The sequence below is a fragment of the Mesoplodon densirostris genome, chromosome 4 (assembly GCF_025265405.1).
Source record: "Mesoplodon densirostris isolate mMesDen1 chromosome 4, mMesDen1 primary haplotype, whole genome shotgun sequence".
Lineage (NCBI taxonomy): Eukaryota > Metazoa > Chordata > Mammalia > Artiodactyla > Ziphiidae > Mesoplodon > Mesoplodon densirostris.
In genome coordinates, this window is record NC_082664.1 from 45170557 (window position 1) to 45193192 (window position 22636).

At 39.8% G+C, this 22636-nt stretch overlaps 1 protein-coding gene across 1 annotated transcript in view; it reads left to right on the top strand.

The window, feature by feature from the left end:
- Positions 1-22636, top strand: part of SLC35F4 (solute carrier family 35 member F4) — a 324553-nt gene that overhangs the window by 282091 nt on the left and 19826 nt on the right. The window contains exons 2-3 of the mRNA XM_060098086.1: positions 14494-14679; positions 19120-19417. Of these exons, the coding sequence (XP_059954069.1) occupies positions 14494-14679; positions 19120-19417 (484 nt within the window). The remainder of the gene's footprint in view (positions 1-14493; positions 14680-19119; positions 19418-22636) is intronic.

Sequence of the window (22636 nt, forward strand, 5' to 3'; positions counted from 1 at the left end):
ACTACTGGGCATATACCTTGAGAAAACCATAATTCAAAAATATTCATGTACCAAAATGTTCATTGCAGCTCTATTTACAATAACCTGGAGATGGAAACAACCTAATTGTCCATCATCCGATGAATGGATAAAGAAGATGTGGCACATATATACAATGGAATATTACTCAACCATAAAAAGAAACGAAATTGAGCTATTTGTAATGAGGTGGATAGACCTAGAGTCTGTCATACAGAGTGAAGTAAGTCAGAAAGAGAAAGACAAATACCGTATGGTAACACATATATATGGAATCTAAGAAAAAAAAATATCATGAAGAACCTAGGGGTAAAACAGGAATAAAGACACAGACCTACTAGAGAATGGACTTGAGGATATGGCGAGGGGGAAGGGTAAGCTGTGACAAAGCGAGAGAGGCATGGACATATATACACTACCAAATGTAAGGTAGATAGCTAGTGGGAAGCAGCTGCATAGCACAGGGAGTTCAGCTCGGTGCTTTGTGACCATCTGGAGGGGTGGGATAGGGAGGGTGGGAGGGAGTCGCAAGAGGATGGGGATATGGGAACATATGTATATATATAACTGATTCATTTTGTTATAATGCAGAAACTAACACACCATTGTTAAGCAATTATACTCCAATAAAGATTTAAAAAAAAATAAGAAAAAAAAAGACACAGACCTACTTGAGAATGGACTTGAGGATATGGGGAGGGGGAAGGGGAAGCTGTGACAAAGAGAGAGAGAGGCATGGACATATATACACTTCCAAACGTAAGGTAGATAGCTAGTGGGAAGCAGCCGCATAGCACAGGGAGATCAGCTCGTTGCTTTGTGGCCGCCTGGAGGGGTGGGATAGGGAGGGTGGGAGGGAGGGAGATGCAAGAGGGAAGGGATATGGGAACAGATGTATATATATAACTGATTCACTTTGTTATAAAGCAGAAACTAATACACCATTGTGAAGCAGTTATACTCCGATAAAGTTGTAAAAAAATAAATAAAAAAGATGTCCATTAACAGCTGAATGGATAAAGAAGATGTGGTATATACATGTGTGTGTGTATATACACACACACATATATATACACACAATGAATATTATTCACCCATAAAAAGAATGAAATTTTGCCATTTTCAGCAACCTGGACGGACCTAGAGATTATCATACTAAGTGAAGTCAGGCAGAAAGACAAATATTATATGATATCATTTATATGTGGAATCTAAAATAATAATAAAAAATCAGCTTATTTACAAAACAGAAAGACTCACAGACATAGAAAACAAACTTATGTTTAGGAACGTGGAAAAAGGAGGGAAGAGATAAATTAGGAGACTGGAATAACAGATACACACCACTATATATAAAATAGATAAACAACAAGGACTTACTGTATAGCACAGGGAACTATATTCAACATCTTGTAATAACCTACAATGGAGAAGAATCTGAAGCTGTACATAATATTGTAAACTAACATAATATTGTAAATCAACTATAATTAAATTTTTTAAAAAAGAAGAAATTTTGGCAAATTCCATATGGTCTTCTATGAAAATCCAACCAATGCTGATGACAGTATTCCTTTACTAGAAGGAATATTTACTGCCATTGGAAGTCAATGGAATATGAGACAACAAGCTGAAATACAGCTTTTCACATAATCTTTTGTTGAATTATTGATGTTTTCTTTCTTTTTATAAGACAAAATATCACAGTAATAATTAGGGTTTCCAACCAATTCCAAGTCAGAATTCAGGGTTACATTTCTGTCTTTGATGTTTTGTCATTGATTACAACAGCTTCACAGGTATTTAAGAGAAACAAACTAATAAAAGTTTAGCTGAAAATCGTCAAAGGTAGTTTTATGTTTTAAATACAATTTGCAGGAGACTGATTGGAAGAATCATCAATTAAAGGAGCTTAATGCTAGGAGATCACGTGGTCCACCCCCTGATTTTGTGATTATAATATTATTGTAGAAACATGGATATCAGATGCCTTCTTTGCCCCTCCTTCACCTGCCTCTGGCAGTAAAACTCTAGGGACTTTCTTGCTCTCTGGCTTCAATTTAATAACCAATGGGGAGTCCCTATAGGATATCAAAGGAAGGGAGTATTATCAGGATCCCCCAGATGAATGCTACCTTAATGAAAAGTCATAACTCATGTCAGGCAACCCTCTCCTTCCAGATTTTTCTAATCACTCCCTCCCCTTGTCCTTTCAGGCCCAAGTGCAGTAAGAGCTGTTGCTAAACCTGGGTACTGCCCTACCTGTGCTGGTTTCTCACCCACAGTGGTTCTCAAATTTTAGCTTGCATTGGAATCGCCTGGTGGGCTCCTTAAACCCAGGTTACTAGTTACCCCCATGGCAAAGTTTCTGATTCATATGTCTGAGATGGCTGCTGATAATTTGCATTTTTAACAAGCTCCCAGGTGATGCTAGAAGCACTGCCCTATAGCCCTATACCTTGACCACCTTTTAGTAAATTATCCTAATTTGAGTTTGTTATCTCTTCCTTCTGGAACCTTGACTAATATAAATGGCTAAAAAAAATTGGTTGAAATAGACAAAGTTTGTTGTATGATTAAACATGATTTTCAGGTGCTTGTTTGAAAAATCTTTAAATCAAAGAAGAGAAAGCTGTAGGGATTTAGGAAATCATTTTGTCCAATTATTAAATTTCAGAGCAGAAGAAATGCAGACAAAGAGAGGTCAAGTGATTTATCAGCCACTTGGTGTCCTGCTTTCCAGGGAAGTCTTTTCAGGATACTATTCTGCTTCTTATCATATAGCAGCTCTTACCCCTCTCACCCCATCTCCCTCTCCCCTCCCCTGGATTGTGTAATTGCCTTCTGTGTTTCCATTATCTCTTTAGGTTTGGGGGCCTGTGGTACATATGGTGTTTCAGGTAATCACCATAGTTTGGGGCAACTCAGGATAAGATCTGTAGCTGTTTTCAGCATAGGGCTTAGTAGAACCAAATGTTTCATTGATGTTTTGTGCTGATGGGAAATAAGAGTCAATGGCAGGACCCTTGTTTGAATAACAGAGGCTGGTCTATCCATTATCTTCCAAGTCATCTTGCACTCAGTCACACAGAAACTCACCTGACACTTTGCTTCTCTCTCACCTACTTTCCAAAGACCTTTTCCCAATTAATCTTTATCAGCTTGGCTTTTCAAGTTGTTATCTGAGACCCCCATCCCTTGTCCTCCATTTGCTTAGGCAGTTGCTTTACTCAGCAGCTGTAGTTCTTCTTTGACCTTTTTGCTTTGAAGTCTCTAAGTGGAAACCCAAGGCACTGTCTGCCCAGCTCCACCCATGCTTTCCTGGGAGCTGTAGCCTGTTGCAGTGTTCTCTGGCGACGGAAATTGGACCAGGAATCAGTAAAAGACACAAGTTCTTTCTTCAAGATTTTTTGACTATGGGCAGCTAGATTTCTCCCAGGAGGCTAAAGCTATGAGATTGGAAACTTGGGGGCTTTGAACAACCAGGTTTTCTGCAGAGGGAAGCAGGTGGCAGCCAAGTGAGGAGAAATGAATCTGGCATCCAGCAGTGAGAAATGGGGGTGCTGTTCAGCTACACCATGCCCTGGGTTCCAGCTGTTCCTGAGGATTAGAAACATCCCTGGCCATCCTACCCTTTGATTGCTAAACTCATAAAAACTCCCCATTTTTGCTAAACCAGTTCAGCTTGGATTTCTATTTCATGAAGTCAAACATTGTGATTGATAAAATAGTACAAATGGTCATTTCTGTTTACCTGGTCATTATTAGTAACAACAGTATACATTTCTTGAGTATGTTCTATGGACCATTTAATCCATACAACACTCCTCAGATGTGGGTAGAGCAGGAGAGAAAACTGGGGCTGAGAGAGATTACATGGCCATCTTCTGTCTCAGTGTTGTGCAACTATACATGGCTGAGCCAGACTCCTACCAGGTATCCCCAGATTTAAACAACCTGTGTTCTTAACCACTATGTTCTCTCTGAATCTCAATTATACCAAAGTTCCTTTTCAAGTAACAGCAAAGATAGAAGGATGGGATTTTCAGTGCTCTTTTGTACTCAGAATTCAGCATCTTAGAGTTGAGCATCTTACCATTAAGTTTCATAGCATACACTTTCCAACTCGAGTATTTGCTCTACAATTTTCTCTGACTCAGCATAAAATTTTGCCTGGCAAAGTCCTGCTCATCTTTCAAAGCCCCATAGAGCCTTTCCTACTCCAGGCTGAATAGACCACTCACTCCCTTTCTTCCTGCTCTCCTGTTCACATTATAGTTAACGGGTTACATATCTGACTCCAATACTATGTCAAGAGTTCCATGAAGTCATGGACCATGCATTCATCATTTGTCTAACTCCTGTTCCTTACACAATACCTGACTTAGAATAGGTGCTTAATAACTACTTGTTGAGTTAAATTGATTTGGGAAGCATGCAGAGCCTAACCAGTGCAGATGAAGAAACCATATTCTTATGCCTGGACAATTATGAAAAATGGCACAAGGTGGCCCAAACACAATGGCTCAGGTGAGCAGATGTCTTTACAAGGGGCCGGGGACCATCTAGTGTGACTAATGGGAGACTTCCAATCCTTCACTCCTAATGCAGTTTATCCTCAATACCTGTCAAAGTCTGAACACTGTTCACTAACTGAATTTGCAATACCCAGGCACTCACTGTGGCATATAAAATACAATATAAATATGATTTATTTATGATCCTTGACTGTATCCCAGGTGACATTATGAATATTTATTTTTGTCAGGGCTGGATTTATATTAATTGATAGTACAAGACCATATAGAATGGGCCAGTGTCTTCATTTCCAGGACCTAAGATGACTGTTTCATGGACTAAGCTCTGAACTTGCCTCTGGGCCTGGCTCTGAGTTTAAATTTGCCTTTTTAGGACAAAGGTTTAAATGCCTCCAGTGGCTCAGCTATTCTCGGGTCTCTTCCATGAATCAGCAAGTGGGAGGCAGCTGGCAGCTGGCAATGAGATTTGAGCTATATTGCATAAGGACCAAGAGGTAGAGAAACCAGGACATAACACTGCAGTGAAAATGAGGAAGAAAGAGAAATCACTAGTTTGGCTTACAAATTCAACACTTGCTAGCTACATGTGATTTACCAACTTTTTAGTAACTATGGCCAATATTTTATCTCAACCCCATCTCAACTTGGTACTCAACCCATTTTTGGACTTCCTCCTTTCCACCTACAACTGCTGAGTAATCACAAAATGAAACCTGATACTCACCTAAGAAAACACAAGAAGGCACACTTCATGTAAACATAAATTATAAAAGATACCTGAAAGATAAATTAAAAATTACTCTTGGAGTATCTGAGTGTCACCCCTCTTGAAGAACATGAATAAATGAGAGTTCCTTGAATTTTAGACAGCCTCTTTTAATTGAATTTAACATATTCAATTAGAAACATAACTGTGAGGCACAAGATGGCAGAGTAGGAAGACCTTGAGCTCTTCTCTTCTCACAGGCACATCAAAATCACAGTTATTAACAGATCAGCCATCAATGAAAAAAAACAGGACGTACCAGAAAAAATATTCTGCAACTAAAAATATAAAGAAAGAACAACAATGAGACAGCAGGAGGGGCGGAGTAGCAATATAGACAAATCCCATACCGCCAGGTGGGCAATCCACGAACAGGAGAATAATCACAACTGCAGAGGTTCTCTCAAAGGAGTGAGAGGTCTGAGCCCCACTTCAGGCTCCCCAGCCCAGGGGTCCTGTACTGGGAAGACAAACCCCCAGAGCATTTGGCTTTGAAGGCCACAGGGCTTATTTTGGGAGTCCCAGAGGGCTGGGGGAAATAGAGACTTTATTCTTAAGGGGCTCACACAAAGTCTCACATGCTCTGGAACCCAGGGTAGAAGCAGTAATTTGGTAGGAGCTTGGGTCAGACCTACCTTCTGAGCTCTAGAGAGTCTCCTGGAGAGGCAGGAGATAACTCCAGTTCACCCTGGGGACATAGACTCCCAGCAGTCATTTTGGGGAGCTCCTTCTACCACATGGTAACACCATTCTGGACTCTTCCTTCTAGATTATTACCACAGAACCCAGTCCCACTGCAGCCCAACAGTCTGCAGGCACCAGTACTGAGATGCCTCAGGGCAAACAGTTAACTGGACACTGACACAGCTCCACCTACCAGCAGACAAGCTGCCTTAAGACCCCCTGGGTCCACAGCCACCTCTGGACATGGCCCTCCTCACCAGAGGGCCCAGGATCTGTCCCCACACACCAGTGCACATGAAATAGACCCAAGACCTCCAGGGCCTTCAGCCAGAGAGCATGTGGGGCCCAGGCCCCACCCACCAGTGAGCCTGTCCTAGCCTCAGACCCAGCTGTACCCACCAGCAGGCAGACACCAGCCACAGAAAAAAACAGCAACATCCCAGTCTATGGACTAGGCCTACCCTGGAACTTGCTGAGCCTGGTCCCTGCCCACTAGGAGGCCAACACAAGCTTCAAGATACCAGCCCCTGCAGCCAACCTTGTCAGGAACCAGCCCAACTACCAGAGATATGACACCTGCTCTGGGACCCCTAGGCCCTACAACCAGACCCCAGGACATGGCTCTGTCCACCAGTAGGCCGGCACAAGCCCCAGGACCTGGCTTCATCCACCAGTAGGTGGGCAACAGCCCCAGGTTCTCCTGGATCCTGACTCTGCCCACCAGTAATACAGCACTAGCCCTGGGACCTCCAGGGTTCTGCAGTCAGCTGCCTCATGATCAGACCCCACCAACCAGCAGCTGACAGCCTCTGCACAAGGCAGGACCTGGCAACCAACCAGACCAGGGCCAAATAAACCTACCAGACCTCTGGTGTAGTCAGCTCGCCACAACAGAAATACCCACACAGTCCTCATAGAAGGAACCCCTAGAGCATATAGCTCTGGTGACAAGAGGGGAGTGTGCTATTGGGACTCATAGGATGTTTCCTACAGAAGGCCACTTCTTCAAAGTCAGGAAATATGAACAACTTACCAGGGGGTATATAAAAATAAAAATAGCAAGTTAGGCAAAATGAGGTGACAGAGGAACATATTCCAATTGAAGGAACAAGATAAAACTCCAGAAGAAGAACTAAGTGAAGTGGAGACAGGCAATCTACCTGAGAAAGAGTTCAGGATAGTGATCGTAAAGATGATCAAAAAAATGGGAGAAGAATGGATGCACAGAGTGAGAAGTTAGAAGCTTTTTCTTTTTTTTTTTTTTTTTTTTTTGCAGTATGCGGGCCTCTCACTGTTGTGGCCTCTCCTGTTGCGGAGCACAGGCTCCGGACGCGCAGGCTCAACGGCCATGGCTCACGGGTCCAGCCGCTCCGCGGCATGTGGGATCTTCCCCGACCGGGGCACGAACCCACGTCCCCTGCATCGGCAGGTGGACTCTCAACCACTGCACCACCAGGGAAGCCCAGAAGTTTTTAACAAAGATTTAGAAAACATTAAAGAATAAATATAAAGAGATGAAGAATACAATAACTGAAATGAAAAAATACACTAGAAGGAATCAACAGTAGACTGAATGATACAGAGGAACAGAACAACGAGCTGGAGACAGAGAAGTGGAAATCACTTATGCTGAACAGAAAAAAGAATAAAAAGAAATGAGGACAATTTAGAGACCTCTGGGACAACATCAAGTGTCCAAAAAGGAGAAGAGACAGAGAAAGGGGTTGAGAGCATAGTTGAAGAGATAATAGCTGAAAACCTCCCTAACCTGGGAAAGGAAACAGACATTCAAATTCAGGAAGTACAGAGAGTACCATACAAGATTAACCCAAAAAGGAACACATCAAGACATATTGTAAATAAAATGGCAAAAATTGAAGATAGAGAATATTAAAAGCTTCAAGAGAAAAGCAACACTTTATGTACAAGGGGACTCATGCAAGGTTATCAGCTGACTTTTCAGCAGAAACTCTGCAAGCCAGAAGGGCACAATATTTTTAAAGTGATGAAAGTGAAAAACCTACAACCAAGAATATTCTACCCAGCAAGGTTCTCATTCAGATTTGATGGAGAGATCAAAAGCTTCACAGACAAGTAAAAGCTAAAAGAGTTCAGCACCACCAAACCAGCTTTAAAAGAAATGTTAAAGGAATTGCTCTAAGCAAAAAAGGACACAGTGAGAAACATGAAAATCATGTGAGGAGAAAGCTCATCGGTAAAGGCAAATGCACAGTAAAGGTAGGAAATCTTCCCCTCACAAAGCCAGTAGGAAGGTTAAAAGACAAAAGTAGTAAAATCATCTATATTCACAATAAGCAATAATTGTGAGAGGAGGAGAGTAAAATGCAGGGTTGTTGGAATGCATTTGAAATTAAGAAATCAGCAACTTAAAACAATCATGCATATATATATAGATAGATAGATAGATAGATAGATAGATAGATAGATTGCTATATAAAAACCTCATGGTAACCACAAACCAAAAATCTATAATAGATACATACACAAAAAAGAAGTGTTATCTTTAGATAACACTAAAGATAGTCATCAAATCACAAGAGATGAGAAAAAAGAATAAAGGAATTAAAAAAAAAAGACCTACAAAGACAACCCAGAAACAATTAACAAAATGGCAATAAGAACATACATATAAATAATTACTTTAAATGTAAATGGACTAAATGCTCCAATCAAAAGATATAGAGAAAAGAAATGAGAAAAAAAGGATTACATGGAGACTAAACAACATGCTACTAAAAAACCAACGGGTCAATGGGGAAATCAAAAAGAAAATTAAAAAAAATCTTGAGACACAGGACAATGAAAACAAAACCATACAAAATCTATGGGATGCAGCAAAAGCAGTTCTTAGAGGGAAGTTAATAGCGATACCGGCCTTCATCAAAAAAACAAGAAAAATCTCAAATAAACAACCTAACCTACCACCTAAAAGAATCAGAAAAACAAGAACAAACAAAATCTAAATTCAGCAAAAGAAAGGGAATAACAAAGATCTGGGAGGAAATAAATAAAATAGGGATTTAAAAAAACAATAGAAAAAAATCAATAAAACCAAGAGCTGGTTCTTTGAAAGGGTAAAGAAAATTGACAAACCTCTGGCCAGGCTCCCCAAGAAGAAAAGAGAGAGAACCAAAATAAGCAAAATAAGAAATGAAAAAGGAAAAGTCTCAACCACAGAAATACAAAAAACAATAAGAGAATACTATGAACAATTATATGCCAACAAATTTGACAACCTAGAAGAAATGGACAACCTTCTAGAAAATAGAGCCCACCAAAACTGAATCAAGAAGAAATAGATAATTTGAACAGACCAATCACTAGAAATGAAATAAAATCTGTAATAATAAAAAAAACTCCCTGCAAACAAAAGTCCAGGACCAGATGGCTTCACAGGCGAATTCTACCAAACATACAAAGAACATATATTTACCAATTCTTCTCAAACTCTTCCAAAAGTTTGAAGAGAAGGGAACATTCCCCCAAACATTCTATGAAGCCACAATCATCCTGATACCCAAAGCAGACAAAGATACCACCAAGAAAGAAAATTACAGGACAATATCTTTGATGAATATAGATGCAAAAATTCTGAACAAAATATTAGCAAACTTAATCCAAAAACACAGTGAAAAAAATCATACACCATGACCAAGTGGGATTCATCCCAAGTTCACAAGGATGGTTCAACATACACAAATCAATCAATGTAATACACCACATTAACAAAAGAAAATTTAAAAACCACATGACCATCTCAATAGATGCAGAAAAAGCACTTGAAGAACTTCAACATCAATTCATGATAAAAACCCTTACCAAAGTGTGTATACAGTGGACATATCTCAACATAATAAAAGCTATTTATGACAAACCCACAGCCAGTACAATATTCAACAGTGAAAAGCTGAAAGTCTTTGCACTAAAATCTGGAACAAGACAAGGATGCCCACTCTCACGGCTTCTGTTCAACGTAGTATTGGAAGTCCTAGCCACAGCAGTCAAACAAGAAAACAAATAAAAGGTATCCAGATTGGAAGGGAAGAGGTAAAATTGTCACTACATGAAGATGACATGACACTATATATAGAAAACCCTAAGGACCCACACAAAAACTACTAGATCTGATAAATGAATTAAGCAAAGTAGCAGGATACAAGATTAACATTCAGAAATTGGTTGTATTTCTTTACACTAACAATGAAAATCAGAAATAGAATGTAAAAAAAAAGAACAATTCCTTTTAAAACCACACACACTAAAAAACCTAGGAGTAAACCTGACCAAGAAGGTGAAAGACTTACATGCTGAGAACTATGAAACATTAGCAAAGGAAATTAAAGAGAATTCAAAGAAATGGAAAGATATCCCATACTCTTGGATTGGAAGAATTAATATTATTAAAATGGCAATATTACCCAAAACAATCTACAGATTTAATGCAATCCCTATCAAATCATCCATAACATTTTTCACAGAACTAGAATAATCTACAAATTTATATGGAACCATAAAAGACCCAGAATTGCCAAAGCAATCCTGAGGGGGAAAATAAAAAGCAGGAGGCATAACTCCCCCAGACTTCAGACAATACTACAAAGGTATAGTAATCAAAACAGTGTGGTATTGGTACAAAAACAGACATATAGATCAATGGAACAGAATAGAAATAAATCCACACACCTACAGTCAATTAATCTTCAACAAAGGAGGCAAGAATATAAAATGGGAAAAAGACAATCTCCAGCAAGTGGTGCTGGGAAAGTTGGACAGCCTCATGTAAATCAATGAAGTTAGAACACACCCTCACACCATGCACAAAAATAAACTCAAAATGGTTTAAAGACTTAAACATAAGACATGACACCATAAAACTCCTAGAAGAGAGCATAGGCAAAACATTCTCTGACATAAATCATACCAATGTTTTGTTAGGTTAGTCTCCCAAGGCAATAGAAATAAAAATAAACAAATGGAACATAACCAAACTTACAAGCTCTTGCACAGTAAAGGAAATCATTAAAAAAAAACAAAAAAAGATAACCTACGGAATGGGAGAAAATATTTGCAAATGATGTGACAGATAAGGGATTAATCTCCAAAATATATAAACAGCTCACACAACTCAACAATAAAAAAACAATCCAATCGAAAAATCGGCAGAAGACTTTAATAGACATTTCTCTAAAGAAGACATACAGATGGCCAGTAGGCACATGAAAATATGCTCAACATCACTAATTATTGGAGAAATGCAAATCAAAACTACAAGGAGGTACCACCTCACACTGGTCAGAATGGCCATCATTAAAAAGTCTACAAATAACAAATGCTGGAGAGGGTGTGGATAAAAGGGAACACTTCTACACTGTTGGTGGGAATGTAAGTTGGTGCAGCCACTATGGAAAACGGTAGGGAGGTTCCTCAGAAAACCAAAAATAGAACTACCATATGATCCAGCAATCCCACTCCGGGGCATATAACTGGACAAAACTATAATTCAACAAGATATATTCACCTCTGTGTTTCTAGCAGCATTATTCACAATAGCCAAAACTTGGAGACAACTTAAATGTCCATCTACAGATGAATAGATAAAGAAGAAGTGGTACATATATACAATGGGATACTACTCAGCCATAAAAAAAGAACAAAATAATGCCATTTGCAGCAACATGGATGTGACTAGAAGTTATCACACTAAGTAAAGTAAGTCAGAAAGAGAAAGACAAATACCATATGATATCACTTATATGCAGAATCTAAAATGTGACAAAAATGAACCTATCTACAAAACAGAAACAGACTCACAGGCAGAGGTCAGACTTGTGGTTGCCAAGGGGAGGGGGAGAGGGATGGACTGGGAGTTTGGAGTTGGTAGATGCAAACTATTACAGACTATTACATTTAGAATGGACAAACAACAAGTTCCTACTGTATAGCACAGGGAACTATATCCAATCTCCTGGGATAAACCATAATGGAAAAGAATATTTTTAAAAAAGAATGTATATATGTGTATAACTGAGTCACTTTGCTGTATAGCAGAGATTGGCACAAACTGTAAATCAACAATTTTTCAATTTTAAAAAGTATTAAAAAAAAAAAAAAGACATAGAGTGGCTGAACGGATCCAAAACCAAGACCTACAAGAAACTCACTTCATATCCAAAGACATAAATAGATTGAAAGTGAGAGATGGAAAATGGTATTCCACACCAATGGAAATCAAAAGAAAGCCAGGGTAGCAATACTTTCATCAGACAAAACAGAATTAAAATAGAGTTAAAGTAGAGACTGTTACAAGAGACAAAAAAGGACACTACATAATGATCAAGGGATCAATCTAAGCAGATATAACAATTGTAAATATACATGCACCCAACATAGGGGCACCTAAATACATAAAAGCAAATATTAACAGACATAAATGGACAAATTAACAATAACATAATACTAATAGGGGACTTTAACACCCCACTTACATCAATGGACAGATCATTCAGACAGAAAATCAACAAGGAAACACTAGCCTGAAGTGACACATTAGACCAGATGAAATTAACAGATACATATAGAGAGAGAACATTCATCCAAAAGCAGCAGAATACACATTCTTGTCAAGTGCACATGGAACATTCTCCAGGATAATCACATGCTAGGCCACAAAATCAAGCCTCGGTATATTTAAGAAAATTGAAATCATATCACCATCTTTTCTAACAACAACACTATGAGACTAGAATTCAACTACAAGAAAAAAACTGCAAAAAACACTGACATGTAGAGGTAAACAATGTGCTACTAAACAACCAATGAATCACTAAAGAGATCAAATAGGAAATAAAAAAATACCTGGAGACAAATGAAACAAAAACACAATGACTCAAAATCTATGGGACTCAGCAAAAGCAGTTCTAAGAAGAAAGTTTATATAGCTATACAAGCTTACCTCAGGAAAGGAAACATTTCAAATAAACGATCTAATTTTACACCTAAAGGAGCTAGAAAGCAAAGAACAAACAAAACCCATTAGTAAAAGGAAATAAATCATAAAGATCAGAGCAGAAGTAAATGAAACAGAGGCTAAAAAAATTGAAAAGATCAATGAAACTAAGAGCTATTTCTTTGAAAAGATAAACAAAATTGATAAACCTTTAGCCAGACTCATCAAGAAAAAGAGAGGGTCCAAATCAATAAAATCAGAAATGAAAAAGGAGAAGTTACAACGGACACGGCAGAAATACAAAGAATCATAGTTGCTATGAGCAACTATATGCAAATAAAACGGACAACCTAGAAGAAATTCGTAATTATGTACAATCTCCCAAGTCTAAACCAGGAAGAAATAGAAAATATAAACAGACTAATTACCAGTAATGAAATTGAATCAGTAAAAAAAAAAAAAAAAAAAATCTCCCGGTAAACAGAAGTCCAGCACCAGGTGGCTTCACAGATGAATTCTACCAAACATTTAGAGAATAATTAACACATTTCTTAAATTATTCAAAAAAATTTGCAGAGGTAGGAACACTTCCAAACTCATTCTGTGATGTCAGCATCACCCTGATACCAAAGCCAGAGAAAGATACAACAAAAAAAGAAAATTGCAGACCAATATCACAGATGCAAAAACGTAGATGCAAAAGTCCTCAACAAAATATTAGCAAACCAAATCCAACAATACATCAAAAGGATAATACACCATGATCAAGTGGTATTTATCCCAGGGATGCAAGGGTTTTTCAATATCTGCAAATCAATCAATGTGATACACCATATTAACAAACTGAAGGATAAAAACCATATGATCATCTCGATAGATGCAGAAGAAGCTTCCGACAAAATTCAACACCCCTTTATGATAAAAACTCTCCAGAAAGTAGGCATAGAGGGAACTTACGTCAACATAATAAAGGGCATATATGACAAACCCACAGCTAACATCATTCTCAACAGTGAAAAAGCTGAAAGCATTCCACTCTCACTACTTTTATTCAACACACTGGAAGTCCTAGCCAGAGCAGAGAGACACAACAAAGTTGGATTTTAGTGATCAATCTGATGGAAAAGTGTATAGTGGATTTAATAGGAGACCCCGTTGGCAGTCTTACCAGTTAGGAATACAACAGTCAGCCTTACGAAGAAAAGGGAGGAAGCAAGCGTATCATCACCTTGCTTTCCTTGAGGTAAACTATTTGACTGTGATAACAGTTCTAATTCAGAACAGATATGTCATCCCAAACACCATTTTCTAATGTTCATTTCCAGTTAATGGATTTATCTTAAAAGACCCTTTGTCTTAGGGACACAGACCTTGCCAACATAGCATTCTCTTTTTAGGACCCCCTTTTTTAAAATTAGAAATGAACTCAATGAATGTTCCATATATTTTACTGCCAAGGCATTTAAAAATCTGTTTTCCTTCAGGAAATTCTCAAATGAGTATGAACTCTTTCTTCCCAGGTACCTCCAGATCATCAGTTACTCGATGTAAACCTGGAGCCAACTGCCCCAGTTCACACAGTAGCATCAGCAGACAACTGTCCCCTCTGTCTGTCACCGAAGATTCTTCTGCTCCTATTCTTGAACTTCAGAGTCGAGGATCCTCTGGAGTGTGTGGACATAGAGCCGAGAGGCAGAACAGATCAGGTATGTGGTTAACCTCCTCTTAAATAACAGTACGTTTGGTGAGCTTTTGCCAGCAATGAAAGATCTCACCATTGGCACAGAATGTAGATGTTACATGGACTCTCAGGAGTGCATGTGGGGAAAGTTTATCAAGTGGGAGGAGAAGGAAGAACGGAAATGTGTTGATATAATCCATTAATGATGTACGGTGTAGAGTGTAGCAGAGAAATAATACCAAAACCTATAACTGGAGGGTTTAACACATGGTTAAACAGTGACTTCTAATGAAGTTTATAAGGAAACTAGTTTTCTCATCTTCAAGATGTCAAAAGCCAGCATCTTTTACCTCAATCCTGGGATTTAGTAATAGCACCCTGTACCCATTCTGAGAAGAATAAAAGTACCAGTAAAATCACAGACTCTGCTCTTGTCTTTATCAGGATTGCCAGTCCTTGGAGCCCTTCTAGTTTTCCCAATTTTACACCTCCTTCACTTCAGTTGTCTCCCTGATCAGCATTTACTATTAAATCAAGAACTTTGGCATTTCCTCACATCTGCCTGACCACTTACCAACTCCTGGGTTACTTGGTTACTGGAATTGCTAGATAAATTTCCTTACTATATCCATGGATTTCCCAGCAAACTTATCATTTTAAAATGCAGCTGGGTCCATTAGGCTGCTGCCCAATACTGTTACATATTGGTGGTGGACATCGTACTGCCTTCCCCAGAGATGCTCTCAAGCTCTGAGTCCATACTCACTTGCTCTCATCATATGACCACACTTCTACTTTCCTGAAAAGACTAAAACTATTGTGTGCTAAGAGATGCTTTCCTCTCTGCCTCAAAATGTCTCTGTTCTCTTGTTTGCTAATTTGCTAATTACCATCATTGTGGGGACCACCTTTGATTTTTGTGTTTGCTACCATTCTGATGTTGACTCCTTCTGCATCCATGATCACCTTCTCTCCATCTCTTCCACCTACATTTTCAATCTCTCCCTCTCCGTTTATTCCTTCAGCTTGGCCAGCAACATATTAAAATCTCTTGCATCCTTAAAATCAACAGTGACAACAGCAAAAACAACAAAATACTCTATTCAAAATAAGTGGGTAGTGAAAAAAAACTGAAAAAAAAACCCTCAAACTTTGAGAACACTAGCTTTAAAAAATAAACAGAAGAGAAATGGTAATTCAGGGGACTCAGGTAAACAAAGGTACAGAGGAAGTGTGAAAGCCTCTTGTAGGGTCCTACTTATTTGATAAGAGGTTTTATGTGAGAAAAGATTTTTTCAAAAAATGACAATATTTTAAAATGGAATCTCAGCAACTATGGACCCCGAGGCTAAAACGCTTTTTTAAAAAGTGAAGAAAATTAAATCTTCAGAAAGTTTTAATTGGCTTTAATGAGTTACAGTAATATTCTTATCATCCCAGTTATCTTCAGAACAGTATGTTCCAGTTAATTAAATATGGTTAATAAATTTGCCCTACCTATCATATACAGGTTACAAATCTTAAAAACTGTACCATTAAAGACCACATGGGGCATGATTTACTCTTTCTGTAATGATTCAGAAGACATTTGGGGATATTCCTAGACACCAAAAAGAAAAGAGAAAAGGAGAATAATCTGAAGAGCAGCTCACCATTCTTTCATGAATGTTATGGTACTTAACCTCAAAAGGAAGCCCATGAGATAGATATTATCACTGTTTGACAGAGAACCTAAGATGGAATTAAACATATACTCAGGTCCATCCAATGGCAGGACTAGGACTTTCACTCATGTTTCCAAATTCCAGCGGCCTCTACCATCAATTTGTATGACTCCAATCAAGGTTCATAGAAATGGATGGAATTCCTGGTAAATCAATTTTAATGATATATACAAAACAATAAATCTAAGCAGGACTCTAGGAAATCATACTTAAAATGGTCAGAAAAATAAAAGAACTCTGGGCTTCCCTGGTGGCGCAGGGTTGAGAGTCCGCCTGCCGATGCAGGGGACACGGGTTCGTGCCCCGGTCTGGGAAGATCCCACATGCCGCGGAGCGGCTGGGCCCGTGAGCCATGGCCGCTGAGCCTGCGCGTCCGGAGCCTGTGCTCCGCAACGGGAGAGGCCACGACAGTGAGAGGCCCACGTACCGCAAAAAAAAAAAAAAAAAATTAGAACTCTGGACAGCCAATCTTTCTATGGTATCTGTAGATAGTAAAATTAAAGAATTGTCAACAATTCAATTTAGTTAGCAGAGGAAAGAATGAGTCAATACTAGGTGGGGATTTAGGTGACTATTGGTGCCATCAGAAATATTCTCCATGCTCTGACCGTGGTACAGATGCAATCTTCAAAGAAGGTGACCGTGAAGGCAGATATCAACTCAAAGGGATACTTAAAATCTTTGTAGAATCATTCCTCCTTTATAAGCTATTCCCTGAGAATAATGTGATCTGAAGTGTAGTAGAGTACACCTTTCTCTTAATATCACTTCTATCAAACCTCATGCAAGACTGCCATTCCTGCCAGAAACAGAACTTTTTCTCCAAACTTTATCTGAAACGTCCAGTGCTTAAACAGGGAGCTCAAGCCTGAAACCTAGACAGAATCAATATTCAGAATAAAAAGTTTAGACCTTGGAGTCATACTGTCTTAGGCTCAACCTTGAACAACCTTTAATACAAGTCTCAGTTTTTTCATCTGTAAAATGGGAATAATACCTACTTAATTGGGTAGGCTTGTGTTCCCTTCCCAGCCTTCCAACACCAGAGTCTCTTATTCCACCCTCTTATTCATTTTTGTTTTTTCCCTTTACTCTCTGTGTAAGCCACATGGTCATAGAGGGAATTTGCAGAACTGTTATCAAGTATAGTCTGTACACAGCCAAGGGAGCTGGCTAACATACTTACAGACTCATCTCAATGTCACTGCATCATGGGAGCTTCTCCTAATCATTATGCCCCCCTCCTCTTAACAAGTGCTTCTCCTCTGCTTCCATGTGGCCTTGTATCTGCCATACTTGGCCCTTATCATGCTGTATTAGATGTGTTCTCTGGCCTTTGTCTAGATTATGAGCTCAAGTCTTTCTTGTTTGAACCCCTGGAACCCGACTATCTAACTCCTGGTAGTCTCCATAGGACTTTGTTGAATAAATAAATAAAAGAATACCAGTTTTCATCTTCTGGAGGCCTAGGCTCTGAGAACTCTGTTTATGAGACTTGGAAGTCATGTAGTAATTGCTGTGTTCATCCTTACTTGGTTTATATTCTGCAGTGAAGAATTCACTTTCAAATCTTGCTACCTACTTTCCCCAAATAATTATATCAGGAAGCCTTAGCTGGATGAAAGCCTTTACCCCAGTGGGGCAGTCCCACCTGGGTCATTAAGCAGTGCACACACATTCACAGCAGGAGAGCCAGCAGGTTCTGGAGAGGAAAAGTGAGAAACCATCCACTCTCACTTGCTATCTGTGGGCTGCACCACTTTCTTAACCCTAGGATAAGCCTTATGCTTAAAGGAGGTCCCTGGAGACACAGCAGAATCTTGCAGACAATTCTGCCTCCTTTCCCCCAGGATTTTACTATCTGGGGACTCAGGGTGACCACTCTTCCCATTAAATTTCCTGACAGGTACATAAATTCATTGTGTTAAACTTGTTTTCTCTATCAGGGGAGAAGGCCTTTATGATTGTCACTTTCAGAGAGCTTTAACTATTTTAGTGTGAAAAAATGCTACTAAATTTTCTTAGTAAATGTAAAAATACAAAGCAGAACTCACTGTGCTCCCAGAAACATATTAAGTCGTAATTTGCTCTGAGGTGGAAGGTAATTTTGTGCAGTCCAGACTTGCTCTGTTTTGGGGACACATCCTTTTCAACTTAATAGTCATCTTTGCTGCAGTTAAAAAAGAAAAAAGCAACTCAGTGGAATATAACAACAAATACTTATTTCTTGTTCACATTTCATGTCGGCAGACACAGGGTTCTGCTCATTCTCCCACACAGACCAAAAAGCAGCTTCTGTTTGGGATTCTCCATTCTAGTGGCAGAAAGGAAGAGCTAGAGAGGTAGTGGGACCCTGTGATACCTCTTAAAGCTTCTGCTGAGAGGTGGCATACCACACATCTGTTTATGTTTGATTAGACAAAGCAGGTTACGTGGCCAAGGGCAAAGCCTTTGGAGCTGAAATGTGTAATGCTCTCACGAGGAAGTGGGTAGGGTACACCCAGGAACAGAGAGCGTCCACCAAGTTCATGGGCATCGTCATAGCCTGGATAGGGGTCCAGATACACACTGTACCTTACAGAGCAGAGACTCCAGATTCCAGACAGAAAATGAGCTAGAGTTATCTCTCTTCAAATGACAGCAGGAGAAAAAAAAGAACAGTGGTGATTCTACTGTCTGCCTTTTTGATTGCTGTTTTATAACTTGATTTCCACACATTTGTATTCCTTTCCTGTTTGCAGGGGATGATGGAACACAGACTCATCCTGAGAATAGCAGCCAAGAAAACAGAATCAAGGCTCGCTGCCTATCCTGTACGTCTATGGTTCTGAAGGCCATCTGGGGACTTTTGATCATCCTGTCAGTGTCATCATCTTGGGTTGGAACCACACAGATTGTAAAAATTACTTATAAGAACTTCTACTGTCCATTTTTCATGACTTGGTTTTCAACAAACTGGAACATTATGTTTTTCCCAGTCTATTACTCTGGTCATCTGGCCACTGCTCAAGAAAAGCAATCTCCAATGAAAAAATTCAGGTAGGTTTCATGTTAAATGGCCAGTAGGAGATGGTTGGAAATAACTTCATGCAAATATGCATAATTCCATCTCTTTGGAATATGAGTTGAGTTGAGGAGTGTGGAGGGGCAGGATCTAAGGTCAGTAGTGAACATATTAACACGAAGAAACAGAATCAGTACCACCCCCAAAATTATTAAGTGTCTACAACATGCCAGGCACTGTGCTGGTGCTTTTGTGTATCTTATCTTTTTTTTTTTTTTTTTTTTTTTTTTTGCGGTATGCGGGCCTCTCACTGTTGTGGCCTCTCCCGTTGCGGAGCACAGGCTCCGGACATGCAGGCTCAGCAGCCATGGCTCACGGGCCCAGCCGCTCCACGGCATGTGGGATCCTCCCAGACTGGGGCACGAACCCGTGTCCCCTGCATCGGCAGGCGGACTCTCAACCACTGCGCCACCAGGGAAGCCCTGTGTATCTTATCTTATTAACCATCATTGGTAGTAACAGCCATGTTTTAAGACGGTGTTAATTATCCCCATTTTAACACAAGAGGTAATAGGTTTGGAGAGATTCAGGGACTTGTCCACGGTCACACACTTATAAATAATGGAACCTAGATTTTAATTCAGATCAATTTACCTCTTGCCACGTTTTAAAAGAACAGCCCAGGATCTCGAGCCCAGGAAAAAAAAACTGTATTAATAAGATTATTACAAAAACATTTGCTCAGTATTCTGGACACAGTGGTGTTATAGCAGATGAAGTGACTTGGTCTCAGGTAAAGGGAAGTCTGGCCTTGGGATGGTTTAAAAGATGCTGTTCTTTGCTGGCTAGGAGCACAGAGAGCTTTGTCTGTTGGTTTGCTAGCCATGAACTTGATAGTGCCATGCTTCTAGTGGTTGCTCGGAGCTAAACCTGACTTCGGCAGCCCCATCTTGGGGAGATCAGGAAGCTGGAAGACATGTCATCCAGCCCTGTACAGCACTCAAGAAAGGCAAAAGCAGCATTCAGGTCAAAATCCTGTGCTAACAGACAGCTTCTTGGAAAAAAAAAAGCCAGAAATAAGGAATAACTTCCAGGACAGTCACTCTGATCACCAAGAGAAAACAGCAGTCTTGACCTCAGCAGATGGCAGTGGGAGAGGGACAGTTTTCTTCACCCGCTTACTGCTTCTCAGCAGAATGACAATAAATTTGTATTGCAGGAGCCAAAATAACCTTTCTTTCTTGCCCTTTTACCTAATGAAAGGAAGGAGTGACTGTTACCATTGATGCATTATAAGACTGTTCTTGAAAACTTAAGACACTGTGAAGGCTTAATCTTCAACTTCCAATTTATCACCAGCTTGGAAGTGCCCGGGAATATTGAAGTCACACTGTGAACTGATTTTCCACGTGTGTCCATGAACGTTCATCTATCATTAAAGAAACAAAACCCAATTCAAGAATGATAAATGTTTTCTGGTTTGGAGGAAAGAAAAAAACCTTACACCTGTTTGGGATTGCTAAAAATACTTTATATTTCTTCCCATCAAAATAGACATGATGCTGGGGCATAAGATCTTTATTAATAACAATATTTAATACATGATTGCAAGGGACATGATTATCAGAATAAAATTCTCCCTGTTTGAAAATACCTCCATTTACCCATAGCATGTGTTCCTATGGTTTAGACACATATGCTGATAAAAACAGCAAAAGTTTGGTCTCGGAAGTAATACCTCAGAACACCGCAAAGCAAGCCAAGTCAGTTTTCCGTATTATTTATTTTATTTATTTATTTTTTTGCAGTACTCAGGCCTCTCACTGCTGTGGCCTCTCCCGTTGCAGAGCACAGGCTCCGGACGCACAGGCTCAGTGGCCATGGCTCACGGGACCAGCCGCTCCGCAGCATGTGGGATCTTCCCGGACCGGGGCACGAACCCGTGTCCCCTGCATCGGCCGGCAGACTCTCAACCACTGCGCCACCAGGGAAGCCCCAAGTCAGTTTTATTGAAGAGAATACATTTACAAGAGGCTCCTGCTGACAGAAGTGTTGTTTGGGGAATGAGTCTCATCTTCACTGCATCTCATGTTGAGCTAACTCTGAATTTAGTGAGACCTGTAACTTGACAAGACACCGCCCCCTGTTAGTGCCTAGTGTGAAGTTGCCCATTTCTGAAACTGAATCAAAGAGCTTTTACTGTCAAGCAGAAAACATTGTCTGTGAAAGGAATATTCTCCAGTGGCCCCCTCCATATGAGAGGTAAACATTGCCAGAAAATGCTGAGATCCTTGATCTTTTTTCCCTGTAGACTCATTAACACCATCTGCCAAGAAGGCACCCGCTGAAGCTCTCATGGCAGAACAAAGGGAAAATAGAGTTAGTATCTAAGACTGAAAACAGGATTTGGCCCATAGTGTCAGACCCTATGCCTATTTTCTCCTTTTCTCTTGAATGCTATGAAAGCATTTCCAGTCTTTTTCTTATCACTGACATCAAAAGAATTTTCAGTAAGGTATCAAATCTAGATGGTAAGGATTGTTCATTTGGAAGTAGTTTTTGATATTTCCATCATTCCATTTATATACTATCAAGAGAATTCAATTGCCTCAGGTGAATTTGAAATTTAAGAAGAAAATAATTATATACCATAGTTTTGATGGTATATCAAAAGGGTATCAAAGGGTAATTTCTTAAGGAAAAAAATTCTAGAAAACATGAAACTAGAGCCAAAGATAAATTTGCCATGTGTCAGGAAGCTATGAAATGTGCTTAAGATGCCACCTGGGGCTTCCCTGGTGGCGCAGTGGTTGACAGTCTGCCTGCCAGTGCAGGGGACGTGGGTTCGAGCCCTGGTCTGAGAGGATCCCACATGTCGTGGAGCAACTAGGCCTGTGAGCCACAACTACTGAGCCTGCACGTCTGGAGCCTGTGCTCCGCAACCAGAGAGGCCACGACAGTGAGAGGCCCGCACACTGCGATGAAGAGTGGCCCCCACTTGCCACAACTAGAGAAAGCCCTCACACAGAAACGAAGACCCAGCACAGCCATAAATAAATAAATAAATAAATAAAATTAAAGATGCCATCTGACATACAGAAAGAGTTCCATAACTAGTAGCTGCTGGAACAAGGATGTGCAGAGTTATGTTATTAGTGTCCCCCGACTTCTAAGCTTCTTTCCAAGTTTTGCCTCCTGTCAATGCCTCTTGTCTAGAGATTCTGATCTCATCATCCCAAGGAGAGACCTACTAT